The sequence below is a fragment of the Sarcophilus harrisii genome, chromosome 5 (genome assembly GCF_902635505.1).
Source record: "Sarcophilus harrisii chromosome 5, mSarHar1.11, whole genome shotgun sequence".
Taxonomy (NCBI): domain Eukaryota; kingdom Metazoa; phylum Chordata; class Mammalia; order Dasyuromorphia; family Dasyuridae; genus Sarcophilus; species Sarcophilus harrisii.
In genome coordinates, this window is record NC_045430.1 from 186,232,678 (window position 1) to 186,245,438 (window position 12,761).

Genomic DNA, 12,761 nt, shown 5'->3' on the forward strand with positions numbered 1-12,761 from the left:
AAAGAGGAAGCCCAGTTACCAGATAATAGCAGTCAAAAAGTGGCTACCTGTGGTGTTGGGGTGGTTGGCCAGGAGAAATGGAATTCCACTAAAATCCACCTGGGAGATGTTAGTCATGAGAGCTCCTGAAGCTGCTGTGCTTCCCTAAGATTATGAACTATTCAAGGGAGCTTCCTGTTCCTAACAGTGATGAGATGATCTGTGGAAAATCATTCCCCTTTAAGGATAGTAATATTTTCCCCCTAGTAACTTATTTTCTATATTTACCAATTAAAAGGTATTGTATTTGATGTATGATTGATAGAGAATGTACTAAATGTGAGCTAGAACCCTGTTTATATAATTATATAGATCAAAACACCCCACAGTGAACTTAGAGAGAGCAAGGGATCCCACTTCCTTCTCTACAACTTTCCTACTTGCTGCAATCCTCTGCAATTTGGGCTGCTTCTTTCCCGGGATATTTCCTCAGCTCTACTTTGTATTTAATAGTTATGCTTCATAATTACTGGACTAATATGTTTTGTTATTCTGTAGCTTTTAAAATAAATTTCTTGTCTTTATGTAAACACAAATGTAGTTCTTCCATTGGGTTTAGGTTTTCCAAGCCTAAAATTGCCCAGGCCTAATTTGCTTTACTAACCAAACAAACAAAATCATATTTATTTATTAGCAGCAATGAAAGGTAAAACTCCATCAGACTGGAAAAAGGAATAGAATGCCCCTCTAAATAAGTGAGCCCCCAAGCCCTAGCCAACAGCAGGAATATCAGTGACCTACAAAGATGATATGGATAATAACCCATTCTTTTTCTCCATCTCTGGAGATTCTGAACATGATGAGCTCTAGTTCTATTTCCTAAAAGGTAGCAATCACGTTGTACTTTTCTTACTAATAGAAAGTACTCATACCCCAGATGGAAATTAATATCACTATCTATGTTTGGATATCACTTAACAATTTCAAAATGCTTTCACATACTTTTATGTCACTCAATTCTTACAACACTGCCCAAAGTAATTATTGTTATTCCCCTCACGCATGACAACAACCAAGGCTCAGAGAAGTTAAATTATTTACCCAGCATCATCGAAACTAAGACTTTGGAACCCAAAGGGAATGTTCATTCCCTGAATTTTACTGCCTCTCCCAAGTTCTTAGTCTTCCATTAGAATTAGGTTGGGAGAAATAAATAAATAAGGGTAAATTTCTAATCTGTAGATATTAATCTGGCATATCATCAGATAATTAGTTAGAAATTAATTAGTCAAGAAGAAACAGTATTAAGGTCTGGGGAATTTATTCTTGGGCAGCAAAGTAAGAAAAAAAAATCACAGTGCCCTCTTCTGTTCATTTTCCTTTGTGGTTATCTTTTTACTTCTCTCCATTTTTAGAAAGGACGGAAAGAAGCAAGCATTTATTTAACATCTAATACATGTCAGGAACTCTGCTAATTAAGCACTTTATAAGTATGATCCCATTTGATTCTCACAATAACCTGAAGGAGATGCTATTGTTATCCCCATTTTATAGATGAGGAACGTGAGGCAGATAGAGGTTAAATGATATTTCCAGATTCACGCAACTATAATTGTCTAAGGTTGTATTTGAGTTCTGACTCCCTAAAGTCCATGGTTCTATGCACTGTATCTCCTAGCTGTCTCTGTTTTTCTACCAGAAAACAAAACTATACCTCATCTTACCAGAACTGAAAGTAAATATAAAGTAAGTTTATCGGCTTTATGAACTTTAAAGGCATATGATCTAAGTCTTTATTTTGTGGATAGACAACAGTAATGGGAAAAGGATAAACCAGAATGGGTTATTTTTTGTTTTTGTTTTTTTAGTCTATGACTGATGAACTAGTTTTGTTTTTGGTTTTTTTTTTGGTTGTAATATATTGATAACTCCATTTTTATATCATAAGTTTCTTTTGTTATCCAACACATTTAAAAACATTCTTTGAAAAGGGGGTCCATGGACCTCATCAACTTGCCCAAAGTATAGTTTAAGAGCCCTTGATAAAAGTTTAAGAGCCCTTAATTTAGCTATTGCTATACCTCGGTGAAAATGTCCATTTGTAGTATGTATAATTAGAGAACTCCTCTCCTCCCACCTTCCCAAAAAGTATAAATATAATATTATATTGTTAACTTTGAAAAGAAGAAGCAAGAACAAATGGGATAAGATTAATATGAATCAATCCAAAAATTAAGGAAACATTCCATTATTGTTCATAGGATCACAAAATTTTAGCAATCATTTGGTCCAATTAAATCTGAATAGAAATTTCATCTTTAAAATTCTAACAAGCAATTGCCCAGTGCAGAGCTATAAGTCAGAAAGGGAGATTGGAGCTTTTCCCCAGAGTGTAAAATTTATAGAGTGAGGAAAGCACCATTACAGTACATACTTGGTCCCTCCAGTGGCCACAGACACAGACACCTAGCCACACCAGGTTTTCAGCAGTACAGAAAATCAGTGGTCATCCAGTACACAGTAGGTATTTCTCTGCCCAGAAACAGGACTTCAGGTTAGCTCCTGACTTTATCCTAGGTATAAAAATCTTAATTATGGCTCAGATACAGCCTCTTCTTGAATGCCACCAGTGATGGCAAATTTCCTCCATCACAAGGTAGCCCCTTCCACTTTGGAATCAACTCTAATAGTCAGGAAATTTATCTGAATATTGAAAAAAAATGTCTCTGCAATTTTCAACCATTGCTTACAGAGAGGCTCCCTTGAATCAAATAAAATGAATAGAACACCATTTTATAGGCTTTGAAGAAATCTGTTACCCTAAATCTTCTAGTCTCCAAACATTTTCAGTGCAGCAGCGCTGGAAGAGTGGAAGAAAAATCCAAGGATGCAGGTAGCAGATCATTAGAGAATGGAAGAAAAATTAAAACTTAACAACCTTATACTCACATGGTGAAGGAGCCAGGGGGAGCAGAAACTCTCCTCAGATCAGTGGTTTGCACCTTATGGATACTAGAGGCAGCAGGGAATGAGCAGCGAAGACAGAGTCAGCACAACAGCGTGGACAGACAAGGAACAAGCCAGGAGAGAGAGAGAAAGACACACAAAATTTAAACAGAAATTATATGAGTGTCTCACCAAAAGGTGAACAAAAAGAAAATGAAAATAATGTCAAGCATGGAAGGCATCCAAGAAGCAGGTGACAGATAAAGCCAGGGAAACAAATGGAAGGGGCTGTCTCCAAGGCCCATAAGCATTTGAGCACTGGGAGAATTAATGGTGATGCGTTAAATGGAAGGGATGGTACCATGAGACCATCCATGCTAGGATGAAGGTGAAATCTGTGAGAAAAATACGGTTACCACTTCTTCCTCTTAGGGTTTCCAGGACACCAATTGAGGGATAAATACATTTTACACTGGTTGGTTTGTGTAGTCAGTGCATCAAATCCCAAAAGAGTCTCTGGGGTAGCGAGGCATGAAATTTGTCCTTGGACACAGCCCCCTTAAATTCTTGGATCATACAAGAGCAGGTAATCTTCTAAGGCCAGCCTATATAAGAGGCAGTCCATTAATGCTGCAAAAATACCTTAATTGTCCTTAGGTCCATATAGAAGTCATTATCACAATTTCAGAGCAAACACCAGACAGATTAAGACATTCCCATAATTATATTTCAAATACTTCAAGGGACAGACTATTTTCATAAGATTAAAGGTTAAGAGATTTCAGGGGTCTTGGATTTCATCTGGTCCAACCCTTTAAACTTTTATAGAAGAGGAATATGATTCCCAGAAAAGGTAAGCAACTATCTTCTTTAAAAGAGGTGCTCTGTGAGGAATATTTGGGTTTAAATCCTGTCTCTGACATATATAATCTGTGTGCTCCTGGCCAAGCAATTTAAGATTCCAGGGCCCTGGACTACTCTCAAATACTATTAATAGCAGAGAAGATACTAAGTTGCATTGATTGGGGGAGTTTCCTCACATGGGACTTCCCCATACCAATAAAATCACAGTCCTTATCTCCATCCCCATGCCTATTGCAAGTGTTCTAGAATGAAGAGGAAGAAGAAGAAGGGAGGAGGAGGAGGAGGAGGAAAAAGATGGTGGAGATGAAAAGAGGAAAAAGGAAAAAGCCAGAAAGAAGAGAAAATGTCAGAGAAAGGAGAAAGAAATAGAGACACAGAAGACATACATGTAGAGAAAGATCTGGGATGTGAAGTTTAAAGTCCAGAGGAGACATCTCTCCCTTCATCACAACTGTTTACTCTTCTCTTTTCTTAAAAGTCACTTCAGCTGGTCCTAGAGAAATAATCCTAAAGATACTGAACTATGTAATTTCTACAACTCTTAGACCTGGTAAGGAACCTAGCGATTTTATGAATTTGTGTTTGAAATCTCTAATTATCCTGAACAATAGTTTAGCTATTCCAAAATAGAAATCTTGGGGGGGGGGAATAAGAATTCACATTTACATAGTGCTTTAAAATTTGCAAAGTACTTTATTATATTATCTCATTTGTGTTTCAGAGGAGTCCAAAGAGAACAGAATGACAGGGATTATCATTATCCCCACTTTACAGTAAAGGAAACTGAATTTAGGTTTAGAGTTTAACTAAGGCTTGAAGTGATTCTGACCAAGGTCAAACTATTGGTTAGCTGTGAGATTAGAATAATTTTCACTTCAAGAATAACTATATTTATATAGCATCTTCTAAGGCTTGCAAAGTGCTTTACATGTATTTTGTTATCTGATCTTGACAATCATCATGTGAAGTAGGTGCCTTTTATGAGCCTGAGGAAGGTTAAATGACTTATCAGAATCACAAACTTTTAATGTCTGAGGCAAGATTTAAACTCCTCTCTAGATCCCTGATTCCCCATTTATAAAATGAAACTTGAACTAAATAACCTCTCAGATTCCTTCTGGGTCTAAATTTATAATTCTTGGATCATCTCTTCCTGACTTCAAATCTGGTACTCTATTTATTACATCATTCTACCATCCTCCCTCCTCTCTGACCCTAACTCTCATTCTCTATGGGTCCAGGAGAAGGGAGTTTGGGGAGAGGGAGATAAAAAGGGTGAAAGGAAGAGAAAGGAATAGGGAGAAGGAAAAGAAAAGAGGAAAAAAAGGAGACAGGAGAGAGTTATAGTGAGGGAAGAAGGAGAAAGAAAAGGAGAAAAAGAGAGGGAAAGGTATAAAGAAAGGGAAAATTAGGGTTACTGAAAGGCCCAATGCATTATGTCCCTGGGCTTTGTAAACTGCCATGCCTAGAGCAGATCAGGTTTAAATCCATCTCACATCTCTCTGTCCTTGGCCATTAGAACAAGGCTGCCAGTGCATTCTGTGCACCCAAGGAGGATAAAAACCAGGTGCTCAGTTCAAAGTCCTTATTTACAAAGTATGCCACAGCATAATAGAAACAGTGTTTGGAAAGGGTGAGTGTGGAAGTAGTCAGCACTTCTTGTTCTCCTTTCTAATGACTGCTCTATGACAGATTACAAATTGGCTCAAGTTAATAGTCAAATTTATAGGCTCTTTGTACTACAAAGTTGACTGAACCTTTTTGGCTTTCTCTCTCCTTACCAGCTGCCTTTCACAGAAAGTTCTGTAATCATAATTTATCCAGCCATCATATTAATGGCACAGCAAAGACACTCCAGATAATGTTCTTCTTTCCTTTTTGTGTGATACATATTTATAACAGCTGAACAAAGAAGAACTTCATGTACTAAGAAAAAGTGCAGTGGAGTCCTAGACATGTATTCACTAGATAGTACACATCTATACAGTTTGCAAATGAACTATTCAGAAGTCAGAAAGAATTGATTTCTCTCCTTTTTCTCTTTACCAAGAACAATGAATATCATCAAGATCCAAAAAGATCTCAAAATGTTGTATGAAGATTATGAATCTAAGCTCTTTTTATTGTTTGATAGACCCATGAGCTCATCAGTAAGGGAATTCCCTCCATCAGTGCAGATCTAAATCTCTCCATGCCTTATAAAAACAAATAAATATAAGGTTATATGTATGATTTCAATCAACTATTCAAGCAAAAAGTGAGAGACATGAAAGAAACCAGCTTAAAGACATGAAGAACCAGTCAACAATGTGATATCACTGCCCAAAAGGTTAATATTATTTGGAGCTATGATTTGAGGACAATGCTCCTAACAAGGGAGATGATAGACTCCATATGATCTGTGTCAGCCAAACTATATCTGAAACATCATATATGCTTTAGGGCACTACATTTTAATGATGTTGACAAGCTGATGCATGATTATGGGAGAAAGTCAGAATGTTAGGGGAATTCAAAATCATACTGTGTGAGGATAATTTAAGGGCAGGAAGGTATTTCAGGGAGTTAAATGAATGTATTGGTCAACAGCACTGTCATATTTCAATACTGGAAGGCATGTTTTCTGAAAGAGGAGAAGGTTTAATCATGGATCCAGAGGGCTAATCTAGGATTGGTAGATATACAGAGTCAGGCAGGTTTGGGGAGTTTTAAGGAGAAAATTCTAACAAGTTAAGCCATCTCAAAACTGGATGGAACACTTTTTGAAGCAATGATCTTTTCTAACACTAAAAGTGTTCAAGCAAGAGATTTAGGCACAGTTTACCTTTTCAACCATATGGTCTTCTAGAGTCCCTGCCAAATCTATATTTCTATGATTCAATAACCCTGTTTTTGGTTTCATTAACTTAACTTGGTAACCTCAGGTCATTTTCAGCTTTAGTACAGTATTCTTTTGTGTCTTCAGAATCAGTCTTGAAATCTTATGATTGCTATTGGATGATGACTTCCACTGAAGAATTTTAGACCATGAAATCCTATCATTCTTCTGTACTCTTTGAAATCTGCTATCTATAAAATGAAGGTGAATATAAAACTATGCTTGGCTTTGGTTTTCTCTGACACAAACTCAAAAAGAAAGTCATTTCTTCTCCTAACTTTACCCCTCTCCATATTATATCCAGTACACATCTTTTCCATGCCAAGGAATAATTTGTGTGTTGGTAAGAATGAAATCCAAAAGGTTCCTCCACCTTGTCAAAGATGAAATTATCTTTAAAGCAAGTTTTTAAAAAATAGTTTCATGGTTTTGAGCCCCCATTGATACCTGAACTCTCCTCTCATTACTATATAGCACCTCTATCCTCAGTTTCTGATGTATTTCTTAATATATTTTGTGATATATTTCTCATCTATTTTGCCCATGTAACCCACTGACACAGCAGTGTCTGCTTCTGCCCCCACTAATCTTCATCAAAACTTTCTCCTCCATGCTTCACTCTTCTAGTTTCTGGATTTCCTCATATAAATGTATCTTCCTGAGTATATCTTCATAATATACAATGCTAATAAATGTTTGGTGGATTATTGAATTGAATTCTAGAACTGTCTTGAAAAGGATAAGACTCAAAACCAAGGATTTACAGCATTAGAAAAAAAGATTTTTAATTAGTTGGTGGATAAAACCATGGGTAGATTAAGCAATGAGTGAAAACAGTAAAATATAAAGCATCTTTTAAAGGTAGTCTTTAATAATAATATCTGTTTAATTATTTTAGTAAAGCATCTTGTTTCGTTTGATTTTTGAAAGGAAGATCATACTATTATTTCTATCTGTCACAAAACAAAGCTGTGATCTAAAACTATTGTAGTGTCCTTCTGGAAGTCTGGAGCCCTTTGCATGCTAAAATTGGAGCCCCCAAATTAGGGTGCCAAAATGTACTATGCTTTCTAGAGCCCCCACGCTGGGGTGCCAAATTTTCTGTCTGGACTAGCTCTCTGGAGGATCTTTGATCCAAACTTAGTCTTAGTGAAGGAGTGAAGAAAGCAGGAGATGTCTTTATTTCAAGTCCTCTCAGCCCTTTAAATACCTTGGTATTATTACATCAAGACAGCACACTAAGTATGTGTCAACTAGAGAACCATTATATCATCACATCACATTGAGCAACTGTTAACTATAGTAACATTACATCACCACAGCACATTATGTAAATGCTAACTATAAGCACCCTGTGACTGGTAAGTAAATGCATCTCTTTACTGTAAGTATCCCTTGCTTCAAGTAGAACACAGGTGGTCACACCCTCCTTGACTTCTCTGGAAGAGTGAGAACACTTAGGGGAGATGGGGAGTGGAAGCAGACATTGTCAGCAGGTTCCCTCTGGGGCTGAAGGGTCTTATATCTTACCCAGAGCTCCCCCATATCTGAGGCCCTCTGCAAACTATTTTTACAATTATTTGGCTATAATGGAAACAACCTTATGAAATTAGAGCAGGTTACTTTGACTTCAGATCCAGTTCCTTTAAATTCAGCTTTGTGAATGCTAAATTTGCAAACAGCACAAATTCTTAACCTTTTGTCATAGACTCCTTTGGCTATTTGGTGGTGCCTTTCTTAAAGTAATGTATTTTAAGTAATTAAAGAAAATGCCTTATTTCAGGTAGAGGTTAGTATAAAATGAATTTATAATATTTTCTGCTCAAGTTTACAAAGCCCCTGAAATATAACCATATTCCCCTGAAAATTTCATGAATTTCAGGTTAACTCCTCTAAAGTTATAGTAATGTTCCATTTAATATCAGTAGGAATAGAGGACAGTTTATTAATTTCTTCCTGGTAATGGTTTATATAGCTGAAAAAAAACCTGGAGGAAAAGAAGAACTATAGATAAGAAAACACACTGGATTTAATCAGAAAATCTAAATTTAAATCTTAACTTTTCTACCTGGTACTTGTATTTGAGCTTGGCAAATTACTAGGCTTTACTAAATATAAGGCTATTTTTCCATAAACTGAATATGTTCATATTAAAATTCGTTAACCTTTATCCCTAATGATTCTTTTATTCTATGAACTCTTCAATCTGATTCAATTCAATGATCATTTATTAGGTGCCTATCATGTGCAAGGCACTGTGCTCAGGTTCTGGGAATACAAAGACAAAACAAAAACAAAAACAAAAATAGCACAATATTGAACATCGTATAATGCAACCTCTTCTTTGGATAATGAGTAAGCTACCATTTAATATCAGTAGGAATAGAGGACAGTTTATTAATTTCTTCCTGGTAATGGTTTATATAGCTGAAAAAAAAACCTGGAGGAAAAGAAGAACTATAGATAAGAAAACACACTGGATTTAATCAGAAAATCTAAATTTAAATCTTAACTTTTCTACCTGGCACTTGTATTTGAGCTTGGCAAAATTACTAGGCTTTACTAAATATAAGGCTATTTTTCCATAAACTGAATATGTTCATATTAAAATTCGTTAACCTTTATCCCTAATGATTCTTTTCTTCTATGAACTCTTCAATCTGATTCAATTCAATGATCATTTATTAGGTGCCTATCATGTGCAAGGCACTGTGCTCAGGTTCTGGGAATACAAAGACAAAACAAAAACAAAAACAAAAATAGCACAATATTGAACATCGTATAATGCAAACTCTTCTTTGGATAATGAGTAAGCTATATTCATTATTTAAAAAGAGTTTCCTATCATTAAGGTTACTGAGCAATGGAACAATTCATGGGATAGGCAATGATCCTTCTTCCTAGGAATTTTTCCCCCCTAAAGAATAGCATTCTATTTCATTATCATGCTCACTTATCAATCAGTTATACACAAGATCCCCACTGATGCAAGGTGGACTTTCATTTATTTTAATATAGTTCTTGAATCATCATTGCTTTTCCCAAATGATATTGCTGGGGAGAAGTGAGCATCACACATGGTTTTAGAAAAGAAGGGGAAAATAATTGCTGGTAAATATATATATATATATATTTATATCAATAACAGAAGGACAAAGGCAGAAAGAATAATAAATAACCTCTCTAAGTAGAACCATCTTATATAGTATGAGTGCCAGAGAATTTAGGAGTTCTGAGAAGAAAGGAAAGAGGTTAAGGGAGACCCCTCACACCTCTCTTCCAGAAGTACTGATAGGGGACACATAATCATTTTCATTCCAAGAATATTCATTTCTACCAATGAGCTTAATCTAAAAATATAATAAAATATTGCCATGACAGAGAGATGAGTTGAATGGATTTTTTTTTAAATAATTGGCCCTGACTTCAGTTTAAGGATATTTCAGAATGAGAATAAGATAGGTGTATTCACAGAGATATTCTAGGCTGAGAGAAATGGCTTTATGTAAACTCAGCAAATAGATTTTCTCTTGTACTAAGGCATTGATAATTACTATAAAAATCAAATGTTAGCTGGAATGAGCACCACATTATTAGTTACAAAACTTTCTTTCAATTCTTTTTCCCCCTTCAGATTAGCTGGAATTCAGTCAAATGACATAGCCTTCAAATGTACCACATAAATGATGGATAAATTTGTTATGGGGTAGAAGGGGCCAGGAATAGTTTTAAACATAAAGTAATATCATTTAGAGCAAGGTTTGATCGGTCATGAAATTGGGAGACATGAGGAAACTATACCTAAAAAGGGGTGAGGGGACATAGTGAAACAAACAGAAAAAAAATGCTAAAAATAAACTACTTCAGCATTTTGCCTAGGACCAGTTCTGGATAAGATTATCTCTCTCTCTCTCTAAATAATCCAAGACTAGTAAAAAGTAAGAGTGTCTCTTTGGTGAGATGAGTAGAGATTCACCTAGACTGTTTCGATAAGTATGAATAATTTGAAATTACTCTGCCCCCAAACCAAACACACTTGAACAACAAGCAAAAACACCTATCATGCACAAGATAGTACTTTGTACAAAAAAGGGAGTACAGGAGTCTGCACAATAAAACACAGAGATGATGCATTTTCCCAAATGCTATACAGCAAGGAACCACTGAAGCCCCTGGAATTTTCTTTCCTTTTTATACACACAAATGGGAAAGCCACCAGTCAGTCCATGCACATGCTATGAATTTTCCTTTCTCTAAGTTTTGCCTCACAGAAGTAATTTAAAGTGAGAATATGACTCACTCATTAAGTAAAGGCATGGATGTTCTCCTCTTGCTCTTCTGCACCATGTTGGCCTGATTTCTCAGGGATATCCGAATCAGAGCAGGGGCCAACTTACAAGGCTCTCCATCCACTTGCATGGGGATAGATTTGTATGTTAGTAGCATTACCTCCCGGCACTGATGCAATCTTTCTCCATGGCCTCCAACTTGCAGGGCAGCCTACAGAAAAAAAAAAAAAAAGAATAAAAGGAAGATAGAAATGGTATTCATGTCTTATCAATCACTCACAACAACTGGAATCTCAATCTGGTATTTAACCAACAACTTTGATAGAAACATGTTGAAATTTGGTGCCCCCAATGCCAATAGAAAGATGCTAACACCAACTTTATGAATGGGTTCTGTTCTTGGATTTTGTACTTAGTAACCATGTTACCATAAACTAACTATTTATGTTTTCTGTGCTTCAGTTTCCTCATCTATAAAAAGAAGGGATTGGACTAGATAATCTCTGAGATGCCTCCCAACTCTGACTTCCTATAACTCTGGTTAAAACAAATCTGCCAATTCATAAGCATTTGTAAGGTTGCTTATAATTTCTCCTCTACTTTTTACTTTCCCCTATTTCTAACTACAGGGCTAGGTCAGAATATTAACTTGCCCATCATTACAAATTCCCATTAGAAAATCAATGGAGAGGGAATGTAGACAAGACCAAAGAAATGAAGCAAAAAAAATATAAATTCAGTTCTAAATGATTTTTATCTAATTTATAAAATTTTAACTTTCGAAAATATACCACATGATTATAAATGTTAAATTTCTAACCATTGATTGGTCCTTGCTTTTCATTTGAATAGGCTTAAGCTGTTTAACCTTTACCAGTTAATTGGTAAATACTGATGGAGTGACAATGTCAAAATCGGCCTCTGCCAAACATAATCAGGAAAGGAAAGCTATTGCATGGACATGGATATTGTCTGGTACACTGGAAAACAAATTTTTCAGTAGTAGGGAGCAAGGAAGAGTATTTCAGTTTACTGGGGATTTATTTTAAAGACTTTTATCTTTCCTGATTAGTTTTGGCATAGACTGATCATAAGCCTTGAAAATAGATAAGGTTCTGAAAGGCAGGAATACATTCTAACATATAGGAAGGCTGATGAGAATACATAGAGGAAGATAGAAGAGGAGACAGTATGCTAAATTTGAGCACAGTTAATAGTCTAGCTTGATTGCATTTTAGTGTCTATGAAAAGGAAATAAGATAAATCAATTCTGGAAAGGTAGGTTGGAGCCATTGTGCGACTTTGAATACCAATTCCTATAAGTAACAGGGAGTCACTGAAAATGTTTATTCTAGGACTAACATGGTCAGAGTAATAACTTTATGAATTACTGGACAGAGTGCTAGATTTAGGAAAACTGAGATCAAAAATGCTTGGTGATTTCTTCAGCCATCTAATACTTGGCTGAAGTAGGAGTCAGGCAGGTAAGCAGGCAACAACTTTTATTATATTTCATTTAGAATCTTGGATAAGTCCAAAGAATGTGCAAAAAATCATCATCCTCTGACTCAAGGCTGTAATCAGTATGTCTGGTTCTAGGATGATTCAGAAGGCATTTAAATTTTTTTTTAATTTTTTAATTACATATTACTTCTTAGTGATTACATATTTCTTATGTAATTATTAAATAATTTATAATACAAAATATATAATAATATAATTTTATATTTTATTCTTCTATTTATATATGTAATATAATAATGTTTCTGTTTATTTATTTATTTAATATATTGATATGATATATT

The 12,761-nt window shown here is 35.5% G+C and overlaps 1 protein-coding gene across 1 annotated transcript in view; it reads right to left on the reverse strand.

Moving 5' to 3' along the window:
• The window catches only part of DGKI (diacylglycerol kinase iota), a 552,148-nt gene that overhangs the window by 185,282 nt on the left and 354,105 nt on the right, over positions 1-12,761 (reverse strand). The window contains exons 20-21 of the mRNA XM_031939143.1: positions 10,968-11,167; positions 2,929-2,991 (exon numbers count right to left, since the gene is read on the reverse strand). Coding sequence (XP_031795003.1) covers positions 2,929-2,991; positions 10,968-11,167 — 263 coding nt within the window. The remainder of the gene's footprint in view (positions 1-2,928; positions 2,992-10,967; positions 11,168-12,761) is intronic.